Source organism: Homalodisca vitripennis, chromosome 5 (assembly GCF_021130785.1).
Source record: "Homalodisca vitripennis isolate AUS2020 chromosome 5, UT_GWSS_2.1, whole genome shotgun sequence".
NCBI classification, from domain to species: Eukaryota; Metazoa; Arthropoda; class Insecta; order Hemiptera; family Cicadellidae; genus Homalodisca; species Homalodisca vitripennis.
Window position 1 is genome coordinate 178,548,998 of NC_060211.1, and position 22,290 is coordinate 178,571,287.

Here is a 22,290-nt window from a genome sequence, read left to right on the forward strand (position 1 = left end):
TGCTAGTTTGCTCACTTCCAAAATATGCTGCTTTTCTTCTTTTACTTCATCTGTGTATCAGCTTTTATTAAAATCTGCTTTGTCTTCTCGATGTATGCAACAATGGTAATATTTGCTTCTGTTAACTTCTGAAAATCAGATTTTAGAAACAAAAATTTTCAAGTTATATTTTGTCTTGAATGCACCCCATTGGGGAATATATGAGAGATTTGTATTTCATGTTTGTAAAGTGTTCTGCAAGGGCATCAAAAGCAGAGTTGTAGTCAGATATCGTCGGTTTCTGATTAAATTTGGGTTTGGTAAACAAGCTGTACGCGCCGGCTCCGTCCTTATCCAGCTGGTCAGCTAAATGTGAATTCAACCAGTTTGCGAGTGATGGCTTGCCGAACCTGTCATGAAATGCAGTTGAAACTCCAGTACTCATCTGCTTTTCTGTACCAAAATCTGCAGAAATACAGTGTGAAGAAGGTTATCATATGTATAGTCTGTAATCATGTAATTCATATCTGCACTGATGAGTGCTATGCTAGTCAGGATCACAGATTCTATGACTGCTTCATTGACGCAAGTTATGATTTTTCTCACATAAAACAGGAATCCGGGTGTAATAGCAGTTCCAAAATCATCAGATATTATGTCTGCATCAGTTTTCTCTCCCAACTTGTTGTTGGAAAGAATGGAATCAATTATCATAAGACCAAGCTTCTTTTTGCCTTTGTAATTCAGATGTAAACCGTGGTGGGTAAAATGACATCTTTTAAAAGTATCCAAATCAATGAGATGAATATGATCCGACCTCACAACAATTTCTGTTACCGATATATACTTATTGGCCATTTCCAAATCATTATGTAATGTGCTGTTCTGGAATATATCAAAGCGAAAAGGTATTGTTGTAATACAAATTGGTTTTGATATACTTAAAGTTTTGAATTTATTTTCCATTTTTTCGTATATGACACTTGTAGATCTAGTCATATCATTTGTCCCTGCTAACAATATAACGAGGTAATCAAAAGATTTTGCAGCCTGTTTATATACTCAAAGGATTCCTGCACCAGGTTTTACCAGTCCATTCATTCTAATCCTTCCTTTGCTGAGTTTACCAATAATCTCTGGAAGTCCTTTTTTTGGCTGTCAGCATAAAACTCTACTTTGTTTATTTCTTAAATTTGTTTCTTGAAGTTTTGCTATTATAATTTTTCACTTCATGCTTGGATTGAAACTTTTTTATTTCCTCAGGCTAGTATTGGAAATTAGTCCAAAATCTTCTTCCAACTTAATAATTAAGGACTTTTTCACCTCAATTTCTTTGCATGTATAATTTTCTACATAAGTTTGAGGTTTAGAGAACAAATTTGTCAATCATTATATTTTAATTATACTTAGATATACACATATATAATTTTAAAATATACTGTTCAATAGTTGTAAACTTGTAAAATTTAAATACATCTACACTTCTATGGGATGGTTAATATAAGTTAAATAACAAAACCACATTATCTGTTTATGGTACTATTTATTGAGAATATCTTGTATCTCAGCAAAGGATAGTCCACTTGTCTCTGGAACAACGAAAATCTCAAATAGTGTTGCAACAAGCAGTACTCCGCAGCTGAACCTACAACAGAAGTGGTAACGTTACCTAAACTTGTAACAGCTTCATTGCTACTAACATTTCTCTACTTTCTTGGTTATTGAACAATATTATACTATTGTCTTTCATTTAGAAACAACAGTTTAAGTAAGTACTATGTATTATTTAGACATTCATAAAGAACTCATATTGTTTTACAATAGAATGTTACTCAGTTCTCCCTCTAGTATTTTAAACATTGCAAAACTCACAAACCCTTTATCACATTATAATTTCTTCAGCAACTTTTATACGCATAAGGAAACACAAATATTTTTATGCAAGGATTAAATAAAAGGCAAATAGATAATTTCTCTTATCAAAATGAGTAGTAAAGAGACACATGTGCATGTTAGATAAGATTACAGAATATGTTAATTATAAAGTATGAGTAGTTAACACTATATTAGCAACTAACATTTGTAAAGTTGCCAAAACAAACACTCTGCTAAAGTTATATCGTACCATAACAAATATTACAGTTTAATTTTTAAATTTAGAAGTGCCCCAGTTCAGAAGTATACAGCTCTTGATAAACATTTTTCTCAATGGAAACTTTTATCATGTTTAGTGAGCTTGCACATTCTTTATCTACAATATATTCTAATAAAACTGTATGCTATACGCCTATTGTGTCGTCAGAAAAAACAATTTTTTATAAAAACTTCATTTTGTTTATTTTTAGTAGAAAATATAGGTGCGAGTGACATCAGTAACCCATACTCACACTCACCAGCAAGTTCGAGAAAGACCGAAGCTAGACACGGCGTCAGGGAAGAGATTGGTCGACAGAAACGCTGCCCCGCAGAAGAAAAACGTTGCTACGGTCGAGCCTTTGGCCTTCAGATGAGAAGGAAAGTATTCTCCGATCAGTGACATTGATATTGAGCTGAGACCTGAAAAATATACATAATAATCTAAACAACAGCTAAATTGCAATAACTTTAGAGTATCGCTCAAATTTGAAGAAATAAAAATCTGGTCTTAAATTGATCTGCAACCTCAGCATGGCCCTTAATGTACTTAATTTGACATTTAATAAAAACTGTTGATCAATTTATTGAAATTTACCATTTGTATCTATACATACAATGTAAACACAGTGTATATTGAGCTTTAACACTTTTTTCTTTTTCTTCTTCTTCTTCTAAGGGGCAGCCTATTGCCATACAATTAAGCCTTAAGGACCTTTTGCACACCTCGGAAGTGTACCATGAGGCCAACCAGTTTACAGTTTCAACAGCTTAAAAAAACCGCCAAAAACGACCAATCAGGTCCTCCCCTGGGGAGATTCACCACCCTTGTCCAGACTACCCAAAATGACGTGCTGTTCCATCGCTATTGCAGGACAGTCAAAGAGCAGGAGTTCAGCAGTTTCCTTCTGCTCATCACACACTTTACAGAGCGGATCCTCCCAAAAAAATGTCAACTCTGTGAAAATACTTCCTCATGTGATCATATCCTGTAATTAGACCCACAACCCTAGAGGTACCGATCTACACGTACTTAATAAGATCAGACACCACCCTCTAGGGGAAGGACCATTCTACTAATCGGATGCTCATTCACACCAAGAAATTTAACACCTTCACTGCTCGTCTATACTGAGTGACCGAACCGAGCACTCAGCCGCAGTTAACGTGTTACACAAAATTATCTGTTCATCCTTATATTACAAGTCTAAATTGGTATGAAAATCTGATTTCTTCAACTGGGAGAGGGAGGGGGTGTTGGATGGTGAACACAAGGCTTGTTCAGAACTCACTGTATTTTAATAAACATCTAAAATCAAAATTGTATATCATAGAGTTTTTAAGTGTTTAGAAAGCGGATTTTACTTAGACTCTCATCCTACTTTACTTCAGACATCAGTCAAACCACCGTCGAGCAGTCGAGCAATGTCCGGTAATACTTTATTATGACACAGGTCATATTAAAGTGTACTATCCCTTCAATATTATTAATAAAGTTTTGTGACTCAATTTTTTCTATGTAAATTTGGTACTGTGATGCATAGAATAGAATATATTTATTGTCTTTAAGCCTTGTGAGCAATGGACATTGCCAATAATAAACATATGGCATTATTGCATATGCATTACTGCATAACTGCACGTTCTTTTTTTGTGCTGAACACAGTGTTGTAAACTGTTTTTTACACATTTTTCTTTTTAAGATATCAATAAGTAAAAATAAATGGTCTTAAATGGTGCATAATGTACTTCACAATGTGTACCTAAACAACCCGCCATTTCTGATTGGATAAATCTTTTGAGATGCGGTTTGCGGCATTCAACTCTATTAAGTCAGCTCTTTCAAATGAGGTATCACTCGACCCATGCTTTAATTTAAGATTTCCATGTCTTCCTCTGTGGGACGTCCCCCCATGGTTGACACTGTGCAAAGTTTATAGATGTTATCTGCTTTGGTTTGTAAAATATTAAGCCGTACCCAGACTTTTCAAACACCTTGTATATACAATCATACAGGTAAATATTTAACTCCCGCTGGCAAGACAAAAGAAAAATTTGGTCCGCCTACAGGGTGATCCCCTGCTCAGAGGAATCCTATGGTTGGATATGACTCTAATTCCTATCTGTGTAGAAATAAAGTTTCATGCAAAATTTAAAGTCTAGAGATGAAATATTTCTCGAGTTGTCTTGCCACATGATACATTCACATTTTCGTTCATAAATATGGTTTCATACCAGTATTAAAAAAAATAACAGTTTTGGTGGGCTAGGGAGGATGCAAGAATGCAAGAGTGCCCTGAAATCAAATTTTGTCACCAATTGACTTTCCATTATATTAATTTTCTTCGAAGTCTATGAATAAAAGAAGTCCCATGCTGAAACCTTATATGATTGTACTTAGTGTTTTAAAAAATTTATTTATTCTAATACTTTCTCATTAGCATTATTGTTGTCCGTCATAAGACATAAAAAATATTTGGGAAAATATTTCCCAACGTTCGATCAAATCCCATGGAGAGACATGCACCATCATCATACTCAATGTTGATCATATAAAAGCTTCATACACAATTTCAACTGGTGGTCAATTCATTTTCAAGATACCATGCAGACAGACATAAATGAAATGTTCTACCCTCTCAAATGATAGGTTTAGCTACCGCTCAGCCAATGAAGTTAAAAATGAGTTCTTAGTTTGATGTTTCCATTGAAATGATTACAACCATAATTTGGACAGACACAAGATTTTTGTTTCCATTGTAAGTAACTGGACTGACTTCTTGTTTTCAAGTCTCACTTATATTTACAGTAATTTGTAAAACGGAAAATCAATTATTTACAGTGAAGGGTGTAGCCTACATATTCAAGTGAAAAAGGTCAATTTTTTTAATAATTCAATTATTATTCATCCAATCCTTATAAACATTATTAAACATGTTAATATGGAATACACTTCGCAGCTAATTGGTTCTGAAGGAAACAGGATTTTTCCGGACATTTGCCGTCGTTCAGTGAAACAAGAAATCAGTAACACAATGTTTTGAGTTCTGCAATCTGATCTCTTCTTCAGGTAAAGAACTAACCTAATACATAATTACAAACTAGGTTAAAATAAACAAATCTTACCAAAGCGTTGTGGCATGCCTAAGTCAGGAATCACAACCTACATGTTGTTTGTCAACTTCACTAACTCTATAAACATGCACTTAATAAAAAACTATACAAAACACTAATCATTACACCACCACACTAATTGGTTCTTTACAATATTAGTATCATTACATGAGCCATAATTTTTTTTTTAATTTTATTGCTTTGATTGTTCATGCCAGTTCATTTGTCAACATTGGTCCATTCAATTTTAAATTCTGGCTTTCGAAATTATTTCTTAAACGATTTACAATTTGTCTCTCAAAGTGGTGTAGATAGAACTCGCTCTGGTTCGTCTGTGCTTCACATGCCGTTGCACAGAACTGCTGTGTATGACAAGTCTTTTGTAGTAACGGCGTATCGTCTGTGGAATTCCCTTCCTCGTAGCATAACATCCTTAGAGAGTCGTCCTCGGTTCGTGGCATTGCTGAGGAAGCACTCACTATCTGGGGCTATTGGGGCAGATGGTTGGGGCGGGGTCAGCATAGGTCTCTTTCGCTGCGGTTGCACTGGCATGAGTAGTGTGTGTGAGGGTAGTGTGTTTCTAATTTGCATTATATACAAGTATATGCTATTATTGTGTGTGAGTACGTGTTTATAAATATGTCTATATACCTTTTTAATCATTATACATTTTTGTTAGTTTATATTCTTCAATAAAGTTGTACTTTTTGTTATTCATATTGAAAATGTTTACAGCAAAATATTTAGTTTTATTATCATTTAAAAAATAAGAATATTTGTTCTAGCTTCTATATGAGGTTAAATGTAAGAAAGGGCCATGAGGCCCTAATTTCGCCTCAAATAAAGAAATATTTTTTTTTTTCATTTTATCATTTGTTATTTAACGTTTATGTCCTTCAGATGACTTTTGTTTTCATACGTAGTTAAAGTAATAAGAAAACCTTATGAATAACGTAGGGATGTGTGAGTACCCAAAACTTTGAGTCAAATATCCATAGTGATATATTATTAAATTTCAATTAAAACAAAAATTATAAGTCTTTTCTATATGTAGTCAGATTATTTGAATAGATCCACATATATTGATTTAGGTACAATACCGATACCAAGGGTGGAATCAAACAATGGGAATAATGTCAACAAGTCTAATTTATCACAAAATGAATTACACGGATTTTAGCCTTTAGATGTGTCATGATTTGTAGAGTATGAGGAAGGACCAAAACAATTAGTCTTCATTGCCAGGCTACGGATGTTTACATCATTCTCTATTAGCTCAGTACATGATATTTCAGTGACAACAACCAAAGTGGTTTAATGTTCTGCCATTCATCCGTACACCTAATAATGGAAACACAATCCTTGATCTTTAATATTACATATAATCAATATTTTCATGAAATTGAATTCTTAGATTTTTGGTCCTTATGTCATCTAATATTATTGCTAATCTCTCAAGATCTATTAGTAATTACCACAGGAGCAGACTATGATGTACGTAGCCAAGGAAAGCAGAACACCCCATTGTACAAGGATGGAGTTATTGCCATTCTCACACTGATAGGTAAGATACGCAAAACAGCCCTGGAAAGAAAATTAAGTCTAAGAATCTACTATTATTGTAATGGAAAATACAATGTCCGGAATAATTATGTGAGGATAATTAATACTACGATGTGATAGACACGGTCTCCAAGCAATAAAAGGAAGGTGAACTGGAGCTAAACTTAAAATTCAATTAAATCGACCCTTCCTACCATAGCTAAATTGTGTGTAGAAAACTTGGTTGCTCCACCATTCTTAGACATTGTGTCTATCAGATCGTAGTGCACTCAATTCTGTATCTGATGAGACAATAAGACTACCACTTCACCTTTTTATAGGTGTCTCTGGTGTCGAAACAATATAAATGATTCGTTTGAGCTTCTTTATCATCGGATTTCTTTGGATATCATCAGACAAACATGACTCCGGATTCTAGGAGTCAAGTCTGAGACAGTGTCAGATACCAGACACTGCAATAAAATGTAGATAAACTGGATCTAAACTCAAAATTCAATATTGTATCAACCCTTCCTACCAAAGCTACGTTATGTGTAGTATTTTCTTAATGCATTATACACGTTGTTGTAATTTATTTAATTACTTAATGAATTTATAATGTTTATTATTGTCATAATATTTATAATAATACTAAACCACAGCAAGCTCATTATTTTTTTATTTGATTTCATTATTTCTTTATTTTTGATCAATAGTAATATGATTGTCATTGCTTTGTTGCTATGCTATCGTTATTTTTCCAATTTTAAATGTTTCTCACCCCTAAATATTACTGTAATTGTTATAGTAATTTTGATACTGTAAATTCAGTGTATGGTAATTATTATACTTCTGTTTCTTTCTCTTACTAACACTAAATATTTTATTCACTTGCATGTTTTTCAATGCATCAGAAAATTGTTTTGTATTAAATGGAATCTCCGTTCAGATAATAATAAATTAATGTCTTCCACAGCAAGGTCTTTTCCCTAATACTAACATCATGACACAAAGTATCACCAATTATTTATTTATAAATCATAAATAAAAGTTTGTAAACTTAAATTTAACGTCAGTATAACCCATGTACAGATACATAAACAAACACAACTGCTGTAGCATAACATTGAGTAGACCATAGTTTTGTTTTACTGGCTGTGATTTGTGGGTATTAACCAATGAGAAGTCACATGAACCAAAATGTCTAACACCAAAAATGACTAGACTAAGCCAGACAGCATAACACCAAGCATCACAGTATAAAAAGGTAGAAGCTATCAACGCTACTTGTAGCCTCAGCGTCGCACAATTGATGGAGACAGCAGTGAACCCTCAATCAACAATTAACCTAACCTATTGTATGATAGTAACATACAGTATAAAAGGTCTAGGTACCATGCTGACAGCAGAACCCAGGGTAGAACCAAGCTATGAGAGGACGCTTGTATCCCCAGCGTCGCACTATGGGTGGGGACAGGAGTGAACCCACAATCAACAATTAACCTAACCTATTGTATGATAGTAACATACAGTATAAAAGGTCTAGGTACCATGCTGACAGCAGAACCCAGGGTAGAAGCTATGAGAGGACGCTTGTATCCCCAGCGTCGCACTATGGGTGGGGACAGGAGTGAACACACAATCAACACTTAACCTAACCTATTGTATGATAGTAACATACAGTATAACAGGTCTAGGTACCATGCTGACAGCAGAACCCAGGGTAGAACCAAGCTATGAGAAGAAGCTTGTATCCCCAGCGTCGCACTATGGGTGGGGACAGGAGTGAACCCACAATCAACAATTAACCTAACCTATTGTATGATAGTAACATACAGTATAACAGGTCTAGGTATCATGCTGACAGCAGAACCCTGGGTAGAACCAAGCTATGAGAGGATGCTTGTATCCCCAGCGTCGCACTATGGGTGGGGACAGGAGTGAACCCACAATCAACAATTAACCTAACCTATTGTATGATAGTAACATACAGTATAAAAGGTCTAGGTACCATGCTGACAGCAGAACCCAGGGTAGAACCAAGCTATGAGAGGATGCTTGTATCCCCAGCGTCGCACTATGGGTGGGGACAGGAGTGAACCCACAATCAACAATTAACCTAACCTATTGTATGATAGTAACATACAGTATAAAAGGTCTAGGTACCATGCTGACAGCAGAACCTAGGGTAGAACCAAGCTATGAGAGGACGCTTGTATCCCCAGCGTCGCACTATGGGTGGGGACAGAAGTGAACCCACAATCAACAATTAACCTAACCTATTGTATGATAGTAACATACAGTATAAAAGATCTAGGTACCATGCTGACTGCAGAACCCAGGGTAGAACCAAGCTATGAGAGGATGCTTGTATCCCCAGCGTAGCACTATGGGTGGGGACAGGAGTGAACCCACAATCAACAATTAACCTAACCTATTGTATGATAGTAACATACAGTATAAAAGGTCTAGGTACCATGCTGACAGCAGAACCTAGGGTAGAACCAAGCTATGAGAGGACGCTTGTATCCCCAGCGTCGCACTACGGGTGGGGACAGGAGTGAACCCACAATCAACAATTAACCTAACCTATTGTATGATAGTAACATACAGTATAAAAGGTCTAGGTACCATGCTGACAGCAGAACCCAGGGTAGAACCAAGCTATGAGAGGATGCTTGTATCCCCAGCGTAGCACTATGGGTGGGGACAGGAGTGAACCCACAATCAACAATTAACCTAACCTATTGTATGATAGTAACATACAGTATAAAAGGTCTAGGTACCATGCTGACAGCAGAACCCAGGGTAGAACCAAGCTATGAGAGGACGCTTGTATCCCCAGCGTCGCACTATGGGTGGGGACAGGAGTGAACCCACAATCAACAATTAACCTAACCTATTGTATGATAGTAACATACAGTATAAAAGGTCTAGGTACCATGCTGACAGCAGAACCCAGGGTAGAACCAAGCTATGAGAGGACGCTTGTATCCCCAGCGTCGCACTATGGGTGGGGACAGGAGTGAACCCACAATCAACAATTAACCTAACCTATTGTATGATAGTAACATACAGTATAAAAGGTCTAGGTACCATGCTGACAGCAGAACCCAGGGTAGAACCAAGCTATGAGAGGACGCTTGTATCCCCAGCGTCGCACTATGGGTGGGGACAGGAGTGAACCCACAATCAACAATTAACCTAACCTATTGTATGATAGTAACATACAGTATAAAAGGTCTAGGTACCATGCTGACAGCAGAACCCAGGGTAGAACCAAGCTATGAGAGGATGCTTGTATCCCCAGCGTCGCACTATGGGTGGGGACAGGAGTGAACCCACAATCAACAATTAACCTAACCTATTGTATGATAGTAACATACAGTATAAAAGGTCTAGGTACCATGCTGACAGCAGAACCCAGGGTAGAACCAAGCTATGAGAGGACGCTTGTATCCCCAGCGTCGCACTATGGGTGGGGACAGGAGTGAACCCACAATCAACAATTAACCTAACCTATTGTATGATAGTAACATACAGTATAAAAGGTCTAGGTACCATGCTGACAGCAGAACCCAGGGTAGAACCAAGCTATGAGAGGATGCTTGTATCCCCAGCGTCGCACTATGGGTGGGGACAGGAGTGAACCCACAATCAACAATTAACCTAACCTATTGTATGATAGTAACATACAGTATAAAAGGTCTAGGTACCATGCTGACAGCAGAACCCAGGGTAGAACCAAGCTATGAGAGGATGCTTGTATCCCCAGCGTCGCACTATGGGTGGGGACAGGAGTGAACCCACAATCAACAATTAACCTAACCTATTGTATGATAGTAACATACAGTATAAAAGGTCTAGGTACCATGCTGACAGCAGAACCCAGGGTAGAACCAAGCTATGAGAGGACGCTTGTATCCCCAGCGTCGCACTATGGGTGGGGACAGGAGTGAACCCACAATCAACAATTAACCTAACCTATTGTATGATAGTAACATACAGTATAAAAGGTCTAGGTACCATGCTGACAGCAGAACCCAGGGTAGAACCAAGCTATGAGAGGATGCTTGTATCCCCAGCGTCGCACTATGGGTGGGGACAGGAGTGAACCCACAATCAACAATTAACCTAACCTATTGTATGATAGTAACATACAGTATAAAAGGTCTAGGTACCATGCTGACAGCAGAACCCAGGGTAGAACCAAGCTATGAGAGGACGCTTGTATCCCCAGCGTCGCACTATGGGTGGGGACAGGAGTGAACCCACAATCAACAATTAACCTAACCTATTGTATGATAGTAACATACAGTATAAAAGGTCTAGGTACCATGCTGACAGCAGAACCCAGGGTAGAACCAAGCTATGAGAGGATGCTTGTATCCCCAGCGTCGCACTATGGGTGGGGACAGGAGTGAACCCACAATCAACAATTAACCTAACCTATTGTATGATAGTAACATACAGTATAAAAGGTCTAGGTACCATGCTGACAGCAGAACCCAGGGTAGAACCAAGCTATGAGAGGACGCTTGTATCCCCAGCGTCGCACTATGGGTGGGGACAGGAGTGAACCCACAATCAACAATTAACCTAACCTATTGTATGATAGTAACATACAGTATAAAAGGTCTAGGTACCATGCTGACAGCAGAACCCAGGGTAGAACCAAGCTATGAGAGGACGCTTGTATCCCCAGCGTCGCACTATGGGTGGGGACAGGAGTGAACCCACAATCAACAATTAACCTAACCTATTGTATGATAGTAACATATATAACAGGTCTAGGTACCATGCTGACAGCAGAACCCAGGGTAGAACCAAGCTATGAGAAGAAGCTTGTATCCCCAGCGTCGCACTATGGGTGGGGACAGGAGTGAACCCACAATCAACAATTAACCTAACCTATTGTATGATAGTAACATACAGTATAAAAGGTCTAGGTACCATGCTGACAGCAGAACCCAGGGTAGAACCAAGCTATGAGAGGATGCTTGTATCCCCAGCGTCGCACTATGGGTGGGGACAGGAGTGAACCCACAATCAACAATTAACCTAACCTATTGTATGATAGTAACATACAGTATAAAAGGTCTAGGTACCATGCTGACAGCAGAACCCAGGGTAGAACCAAGCTATGAGAGGATGCTTGTATCCCCAGCGTCGCACTATGGGTGGGGACAGGAGTGAACCCACAATCAACAATTAACCTAACCTATTGTATGATAGTAACATACAGTATAAAAGGTCTAGGTACCATGCTGACAGCAGAACCCAGGGTAGAACCAAGCTATGAGAGGACGCTTGTATCCCCAGCGTCGCACTATGGGTGGGGACAGGAGTGAACCCACAATCAACAATTAACCTAACCTATTGTATGATAGTAACATACAGTATAAAAGGTCTAGGTACCATGCTGACAGCAGAACCCAGGGTAGAACCAAGCTATGAGAGGACGCTTGTATCCCCAGCGTCGCACTATGGGTGGGGACAGGAGTGAACCCACAATCAACAATTAACCTAACCTATTGTATGATAGTAACATACAGTATAAAAGGTCTAGGTACCATGCTGACAGCAGAACCCAGGGTAGAACCAAGCTATGAGAGGAAGCTTGTATCCCCAGCGTCGCACTATGGGTGGGGACAGGAGTGAACCCACAATCAACAATTAACCTAACCTATTGTATGATAGTAACATACAGTATAAAAGGTCTAGGTACCATGCTGACAGCAGAACCCAGGGTAGAACCAAGCTATGAGAGGATGCTTGTATCCCCAGCGTCGCACTATGGGTGGGGACAGGAGTGAACCCACAATCAACAATTAACCTAACCTATTGTATGATAGTAACATACAGTATAAAAGGTCTAGGTACCATGCTGACAGCAGAACCCAGGGTAGAACCAAGCTATGAGAGGATGCTTGTATCCCCAGCGTCGCACTATGGGTGGGGACAGGAGTGAACCCACAATCAACAATTAACCTAACCTATTGTATGATAGTAACATACAGTATAAAAGGTCTAGGTACCATGCTGACAGCAGAACCTAGGGTAGAACCAAGCTATGAGAGGACGCTTGTATCCCCAGCGTCGCACTATGGGTGGGGACAGGAAGTGAACCCACAATCAACAATTAACCTAACCTATTGTATGATAGTAACATACAGTATATAAAAGATCTAGGTACCATGCTGACAGCAGAACCCAGGGTAGAACCAAGCTATGAGAGGATGCTTGTATCCCCAGCGTCGCACTATGGGTGGGGACAGGAGTGAACCCACAATCAACAATTAACCTAACCTATTGTATGATAGTAACATACAGTATAAAAGGTCTAGGTACCATGCTGACAGCAGAACCCAGGGTAGAACCAAGCTATGAGAGGACGCTTGTATCCCCAGCGTCGCACTATGGGTGGGGACAGGAGTGAACCCACAATCAACAATTAACCTAACCTATTGTATGATAGTAACATACAGTATAAAAGGTCTAGGTACCATGCTGACAGCAGAACCCAGGGTAGAACCAAGCTATGAGAGGATGCTTGTATCCCCAGCGTCGCACTATGGGTGGGGACAGGAGTGAACCCACAATCAACAATTAACCTAACCTATTGTATGATAGTAACATACAGTATAAAAGGTCTAGGTACCATGCTGACAGCAGAACCCAGGGTAGAACCAAGCTATGAGAGGATGCTTGTATCCCCAGCGTCGCACTATGGGTGGGGACAGGAGTGAACCCACAATCAACAATTAACCTAACCTATTGTATGATAGTAACATACAGTATAAAAGGTCTAGGTACCATGCTGACAGCAGAACCCAGGGTAGAACCAAGCTATGAGAGGATGCTTGTATCCCCAGCGTCGCACTATGGGTGGGGACAGGAGTGAACCCACAATCAACAATTAACCTAACCTATTGTATGATAGTAACATACAGTATAAAAGGTCTAGGTACCATGCTGACAGCAGAACCCAGGGTAGAACCAAGCTATGAGAGGATGCTTGTATCCCCAGCGTCGCACTATGGGTGGGGACAGGAGTGAACCCACAATCAACAATTAACCTAACCTATTGTATGATAGTAACATACAGTATAAAAGGTCTAGGTACCATGCTGACAGCAGAACCCAGGGTAGAACCAAGCTATGAGAGGACGCTTGTATCCCCAGCGTCGCACTATGGGTGGGGACAGGAGTGAACCCACAATCAACAATTAACCTAACCTATTGTATGATAGTAACATACAGTATAAAAGGTCTAGGTACCATGCTGACAGCAGAACCCAGGGTAGAACCAAGCTATGAGAGGACGCTTGTATCCCCAGCGTCGCACTATGGGTGGGGACAGGAGTGAACCCACAATCAACAATTAACCTAACCTATTGTATGATAGTAACATACAGTATAAAAGGTCTAGGTACCATGCTGACAGCAGAACCCAGGGTAGAACCAAGCTATGAGAGGACGCTTGTATCCCCAGCGTCGCACTATGGGTGGGGACAGGAGTGAACCCACAATCAACAATTAACCTAACCTATTGTATGATAGTAACATACAGTATAAAAGGTCTAGGTACCATGCTGACAGCAGAACCCAGGGTAGAACCAAGCTATGAGAGGATGCTTGTATCCCCAGCGTCGCACTATGGGTGGGGACAGGAGTGAACCCACAATCAACAATTAACCTAACCTATTGTATGATAGTAACATACAGTATAAAAGGTCTAGGTACCATGCTGACAGCAGAACCTAGGGTAGAACCAAGCTATGAGAGGACGCTTGTATCCCCAGCGTCGCACTATGGGTGGGGACAGGAGTGAACCCACAATCAACAATTAACCTAACCTATTGTATGATAGTAACATACAGTATAAAAGGTCTAGGTACCATGCTGACAGCAGAACCCAGGGTAGAACCAAGCTATGAGAGGACGCTTGTATCCCCAGCGTAGCACTATGGGTGGGGACAGGAGTGAACCCACAATCAACAATTAACCTAACCTATTGTATGATAGTAACATACAGTATAAAAGGTCTAGGTACCATGCTGACAGCAGAACCCAGGGTAGAACCAAGCTATGAGAGGACGCTTGTATCCCCAGCGTCGCACTATGGGTGGGGACAGGAGTGAACCCACAATCAACAATTAACCTAACCTATTGTATGATAGTAACATACAGTATAAAAGGTCTAGGTACCATGCTGACAGCAGAACCCAGGGTAGAACCAAGCTATGAGAGGACGCTTGTATCCCCAGCGTCGCACTATGGGTGGGGACAGGAGTGAACCCACAATCAACAATTAACCTAACCTATTGTATGATAGTAACATACAGTATAAAAGGTCTAGGTACCATGCTGACAGCAGAACCCAGGGTAGAACCAAGCTATGAGAGGACGCTTGTATCCCCAGCGTCGCACTATGGGTGGGGACAGGAGTGAACCCACAATCAACAATTAACCTAACCTATTGTATGATAGTAACATACAGTATAAAAGGTCTAGGTACCATGCTGACAGCAGAACCCAGGGTAGAACCAAGCTATGAGAGGACGCTTGTATCCCCAGCGTCGCACTATGGGTGGGGACAGGAGTGAACCCACAATCAACAATTAACCTAACCTATTGTATGATAGTAACATACAGTATAAAAGGTCTAGGTACCATGCTGACAGCAGAACCCAGGGTAGAAGCTATGAGAGGACGCTTGTATCCCCAGCGTCGCACTATGGGTGGGGACAGGAGTGAACCCACAATCAACAATTAACCTAACCTATTGTATGATAGTAACATACAGTATAAAAGGTCTAGGTACCATGCTGACAGCAGAACCCAGGGTAGAACCAACCTATGAGAGGACGCTTGTATCCCCAGCGTCGCACTATGGGTGGGGACAGGAGTGAACCCACAATCAACAATTAACCTAACCTATTGTATGATAGTAACATACAGTATAAAAGGTCTAGGTACCATGCTGACAGCAGAACCCAGGGTAGAACCAAGCTATGAGAGGACGCTTGTATCCCCAGCGTCGCACTATGGGTGGGGACAGGAGTGAACCCACAATCAACAATTAACCTAACCTATTGTATGATAGTAACATACAGTATAAAAGGTCTAGGTACCATGCTGACAGCAGAACCCAGGGTAGAACCAAGCTATGAGAGGACGCTTGTATCCCCAGCGTCGCACTATGGGTGGGGACAGGAGTGAACCCACAATCAACAATTAACCTAACCTATTGTATGATAGTAACATACAGTATAAAAGGTCTAGGTACCATGCTGACAGCAGAACCCAGGGTAGAACCAAGCTATGAGAGGACGCTTGTATCCCCAGCGTCGCACTATGGGTGGGGACAGGAGTGAACCCACAATCAACAATTAACCTAACCTATTGTATGATAGTAACATACAGTATAAAAGGTCTAGGTACCATGCTGACAGCAGAACCCAGGGTAGAACCAAGCTATGAGAGGACGCTTGTATCCCCAGCGTCGCACTATGGGTGGGGACAGGAGTGAACCCACAATCAACAATTAACCTAACCTATTGCATGATAGTAACATACAGTATAAAAGGTCTAGGTACCATGCTGACAGCAGAACCCAGGGTAGAACCAAGCTATGAGAGGACGCTTGTATCCCCAGCGTAGCACTATGGGTGGGGACAGGAGTGAACCCACAATCAACAATTAACCTAACCTATTGTATGATAGTAACATACAGTATAAAAGGTCTAGGTACCATGCTGACAGCAGAACCCAGGGTAGAAAAGCTATGAGAGGACGCTTGTATCCCCAGCGTCGCACTATGGGTGGGGACAGGAGTGAACCCACAATCAACAATTAACCTAACCTATTGTATGATAGTAACATACAGTATAAAAGGTCTAGGTACCATGCTGACAGCAGAACCCAGGGCAGAACCAAGCTATGAGAGGACGCTTGTATCCCCAGCGTAGCACTATGGGTGGGGACAGGAGTGAACCCACAATCAACAATTAACCTAACCTATTGTATGATAGTAACATACAGTATAAAAGGTCTAGGTACCATGCAGACAGCAGAACCCAGGGTAGAACCAAGCTATGAGAGGACGCTTGTATGCCCAGCGTAGCACTATGGGTGGGGACAGGAGTGAACCCACAATCAACAATTAACCTAACCTATTGTATGATAGTAACATACAGTATAAAAGGTCTAGGTACCATGCTGACAGCACAACCCAGGGTAGAACCAAGCTATGAGAGGACGCTTGTATCCCCAGCGTCGCACTATGGGTGGGGACAGGAGTGAACCCACAATCAACAATTAACCTAACCTATTGTATGATAGTAACATACAGTATAAAAGGTCTAGGTACCATGCTGACAGCAGAACCCAGGGTAGAAGCTATGAGAGGACGCTTGTATCCCCAGCGTCGCACTATGGGTGGGGACAGGAGTGAACCCACAGTCAACAATTAACCTAACCTATTGTATGATAGTAACATACAGTATAAAAGGTCTAGGTACCATGCTGACAGCAGAACCTAGGGTAGAACCAAGCTATGAGAGGACGCTTGTATCCCCAGCGTCGCACTATGGGTGGGGACAGGAGTGAACCCACAATCAACAATTAACCTAACCTATTGTATGATAGTAACATACAGTATAAAAGGTCTAGGTACCATGCTGACAGCAGAACCCAGGGTAGAAGCTATGAGAGGACGCTTGTATCCCCAGCGTCGCACTATGGGTGGGGACAGGAGTGAACCCACAATCAACACTACGGCCAGCACCGAGGCACACAGATCACTCCTCAGTGATATCTCAGTTAGTTGGAAGATGATCTGAGCGTAGAGGAAGATAGTGGATCCTCCCGAGGCCTGCCAGGAGGCTCGTAGACTACTCAGAATCACTACAGCTCTCACATTCCCTCTCTTTGTAAACAGTTCTTTCCAAGTACCTTTCTTTTTCTTTGATAGAGATTCCTAAAAAAACAAAACAGATTTTAAATACTCAGGTTTAGTAAAAGTTAACACATAAAAGTTTTTCTGGGACAACAAAAGGTTTTTTTTTTTTTTTTTTTTTTTGTTCTCTTAGGACAAGAAGCTTATAAATTGCACTTAGTCCTGTAAGGACCTTTGCGCTGCTTCCGGAGTGATAGGATATTCAGGATGGGTAAGGTTAGGGAGTAGGGGCCGCCTCCAATCGAGATCCATGAGGAAGAATTAGGGCACTACATCTCAAAGTCATCCCGGAAGAAGGGAGGCCAGCTGTGAACCAGCCTCTCCAGTCAAAGTAGGCAGGGGGGGGCACACCCTTGTTGAGGTTAACAAGAGCCTCTGAGGTAAGGGATCAAACCCCACCAACTCCAACAGCCATCTTCCACAGTAGACTAGACCTATTGAATTGCCCATGAACCCCAGAATCTCAATATTTGCGGTTAGTGATGAGCCGCTACTGGACATCCATAAGGTTGCCCAGATTGAAGTGGCACATCGGTTTTTGCTGTGCCCAGTGGTGGATTCAACTGGTAGGTATAAACCAGCCAGAAGTGATCCCTGCTGGGTACAACAAAAGGTTACAAAATTATGTTTTTATGTACTGTATCTAAATTTCTATAAGACTTTCAACGGTATGGTAAAATTTATTATAAAAATTAATATGAGTATCAAAACTAAAAACTTGATTCAAAATATTTCAAATTTTTAATTATAGCGAACATGCTTAGGTGTTTAACACCATCTGCTGACATATGCCCTGGCTGAATATCAGAAAGATATTCAGCATCACTGTTACTAGATTCTGGAATAAGCAACTCTTTGATTACTCTGCTTATGATCTGATGATAGAAATTAGACATTGAAACAGCTTTCGTAAGTCGCATCTCTAGAAATGTAATAAATGTGACTTTATGTTTAGGAAGTCACATGTTAAAAACAATGCCTGGATGACACTCAGGTAAATAGAAGCAGGTTTTCAATAGCTAGGCAAACAAAAAATAAATTACCAGTGCATTTACAGAAAAATAGAGCTCTGAAAAAAGAAACTTTTTTGGTGAAGGGGTCCTACTTTGATACAATTATAGGTAATTCCAATAATGTAAGCAAAACTTGACATTACTTGGTAAAATAAAGAAACATTAAACAGCTTCAGACCCAAACAGGTTTTTACTATTTTAAATTACAATTTCACTGAAGTAGTTTAAAACATGTAGAAAACCAGAGAGCAATTGAAGGCAACTCTATCACACACGTCTAAATGTCCATAAATATAATCAATTCTTAAGCTATTCAATATACAAAAATTCTAAAAGTACTGAATTCATTAAGTGATAAAATATTCAGTGGTGTAAAGTATACGTTTACTACTGTAAATGTGCTTAAATATATAGGAAAATCTTTTTTAAAGCTCCTTATACGTCTAGTGAATACTTCATTTGTTTCAGGTATATTTTCTGATAAACTAAAGCTAGCAAGTATTTCTGAGGCCATTGTTGAATCAGTTAATAATGAAGAAAATATAATTAGTATCTTTACAGATCAAACAAAACCCTTTAATTGTGTGTGCCATACTAAAGAATTTGAAGTGTTTACAAGTAAAAGAACACTCCTCAAAACACGTTAATTCTTATTTGAGCAACATATTTCAGGGTCATTTCAAATTTTATAAATAATCATTGTTAAAATGAAGTAAATTCACCAGTGTTAAGAGTTATAAGTGAAGTCCCACAAAGTTTTTTATAGAATGTTCCATATTATATAAAAGAAATATCATAATGCACAGATTTTTCAAAAAAAAGTGAACTGCTTATATGCTGATGATTCCAATCTTAAAATATCTGGAAGAACCGCCATTGAAATAGAATAACTTCTTTCTTACAGTTAGGGAAACTACATGAACACATTTATGTTTATACAAAATATACAGGTCAGGTCAGGTCAGATAGGTTGTAGAGTCATATCTGTGACAGGATCCAGATGCTGCACTAAGAGGAATGTGAACTGGAGCTAAACTCAACATTCACATTGAATAAAATCTTTAGCTTCACTGTAGCTACGTTGTGGGAAGGATCTGTTCTTGGACCAGTATTGAGTATATACTCTTAACCAATGACATCCCAAAATACCTTGAGATCCACTGAAATAGTGGTGTTAGCTGATGGTACCATAGCCTTCCAGAAGTAACTAAAGTAGAATCAGGAAAGTGCCTAGAATAAACTTTGTCTAAAAAGAATGACACAAATTCGCAGCACTGATGTATCCATAACAGTCAGGATTTCATATAAGCAACCTAGTTAGCCGCCTGGAGTGCAAAATTTGGGGGAGCGCATAATTAAGGATTTTTAAAATTTGGTGATTTAAAAATATAAACTAAATTAAAGTTTAGTACATCTGTATGCTACTATCATAGGCAGACAAATTACTAGGTAATGACAGGTGAAGGGTATTTTATTTCAGTTGTCTTAGAAAATAGGAAAGTATGCCCTAACGCTACTCAGTTTGGCAACCTCGCTGTGCGTAACGAAATGCAAAGTGGCAACCTCGTATTTTCCTCCCCCCCCCCACAACTACACCATAAACTGTTTTTGACGTGGCAACGGAATATCACACAATGACGTGACATGACCTTCAAGTCAGTCAGTGAATCGTAGGCAGAGAGTTGTTTACATTGGTAGATATTATGAACCTTTATCAAACATTTCATTTTGCTGACCACTGGTTTGATGGTTCCTCATACTTGGAGACAAATATAGTTTAAAGGTGGGGAGAGTGACAATCCTCAGCATATAGTTGTAAGGCCACACCGGTAATACCGGTAACAACATAACATTTAGTGGTTTAATTGTGATAATAAACAATAAATCTAATACAACCAGTCGTATAAGGTTAAGCAATCCAGGAGGAGAAGATATATAATTTTATATAGCATATGAATTACAAGTCCAGGTCTGTCACCAGTAAGCCTGAAAACTTTCCATGCATAGAGCAGATGTGCAGTAAGCCATAGTAAACACGCAGGGATCTGCTGAGGTAGTGTCTGGGACAATGCCCAGAAATAACCCAAGAGAGGGGAGTGAAGCCCATTGTTCACGGAACAGTCATGCCAGGTTTCTAAACGTGTTGAACTCACGTGTTATCGCTCTGTCGCTTTCTCTCCCATTTTACATTTCTAAATTCTAAGATTATATTAAATTGTAAAGTCATTTACAATTATTCATTACATAAAGTATATTGTATTATTCAGTCAACCAAGAGAGAGTTTTATTTATTATTGACACCAAAATAACCTAGGCTTGGATCCATCATCGTGTTTGCCGAACAAACCCGAGAGTATTAAAAAAAGAATTAAGTATGAGGGAGGCCACAATTTGTACTATTTAGATGTGCAGGAATTTCTTAGTGGGAAAACACATGAACCAAAATGTCTTAACACACCAAGTTATGATTGGCCTTATCATGACAACATGACACCAAACACCCCCATTGTTGAGTATATATTTACAAAATTTTTATTAAATTTGTAATCTCTTGAATGGTATGAGATTAAACAATATGTAGACACAATAAAAAACATAACTGCCCTAGTCAAATATTGAATACACCTTGGTTTTATTTTACTGACAGTGATTTGTGCATTTTAACCAATGAGAGACACATACACCAAAATGTCTGCCATAGCAAAATTTTTCCCTAATCCTGACAGCATAACAATAACACCTCTTCAGCTGCTTTTACAGTGGATGGCTACTGGTAACTGATATACCCCTATCTTGTAGTCTAAGTGTCTCCGAAGTAGAAACAAAGCAGGTCAGGTCAGGTCAGATCATGTTACTATAGCGTTAGGCAGTGTCAGATTTTATACACTGTATAGGTGAAATGGAGCTAAACTCAACATTTACATTTAACAACTGTTGTGTATGGTTATTTTTCCAATAGTTACTTTCTAGTAAAACTATTGTCTATAATATTTAAATTTACATTACCCTGATTTCATTTATTTCCTTAGAAATGAAAGCTTCTGGGAGTTGACGAAGGCATGACAGTGCCTCGGTCGCCTCGTCTTCTCTGTTCTTTAGCAGCAAGAAGTGAGGAGTCTCCGGCATCTTGTTGTACATCAGTAAGAAGAGGATGACTGGCAAGCAGGATAAGAAGATGAAGCCGTGGTAAGGTATTTGGGGTCCTAATGTGTAAGATATAAGAAGTGGTGTCCTGCTGAATATTGGGAACATGGTGTTCAACATGGCTCTAACTGAATTCTGGAATAATATTGATAACACAAATTAAAATAAAAAGTGCCAAAATATGAAACATATTCCCTCCCCTTGCATATCAAACACAGTAATATTCCCTCCCACAGTAATATATTTTCCATTTCCTCACCACCAGAATATTCTAATGGATATAGATTGAGCCAAGCCCTACTACAGGCTGGAACATTGCCCTCTTCCACTATGCGTGACGTCACGTTTCAGGTCGCAACTTGTCATCGATCTTCTTCCCCATGATTGCAAATAGTACATGTT

At 39.5% G+C, this 22,290-nt stretch overlaps 1 protein-coding gene across 3 annotated transcripts in view; it reads right to left on the reverse strand.

The window, feature by feature from the left end:
- Nucleotides 1-1,502: 1,502 nt before the first annotated feature.
- Nucleotides 1,503-22,290, reverse strand: part of LOC124363243 (solute carrier family 2, facilitated glucose transporter member 8-like) — a 52,074-nt gene continuing 31,286 nt past the window's right edge. The window contains exons 4-7 of one of the 3 annotated variants that reach the window (XM_046818421.1): nt 21,751-22,023; nt 6,702-6,810; nt 2,373-2,535; nt 1,503-1,568 (exon numbers count right to left, since the gene is read on the reverse strand). In XM_046818421.1, the coding sequence (XP_046674377.1) occupies nt 1,568; nt 2,373-2,535; nt 6,702-6,810; nt 21,751-22,023 (546 nt within the window). In that variant the 3' untranslated portion in view covers nt 1,503-1,567. Of the gene's footprint in view, nt 1,625-2,372; nt 2,536-6,701; nt 6,811-16,777; nt 17,753-21,750; nt 22,024-22,290 lie in introns of those variants that run through there. The other 2 variants (XM_046818419.1, XM_046818420.1) reach the window with 2 other exon arrangements.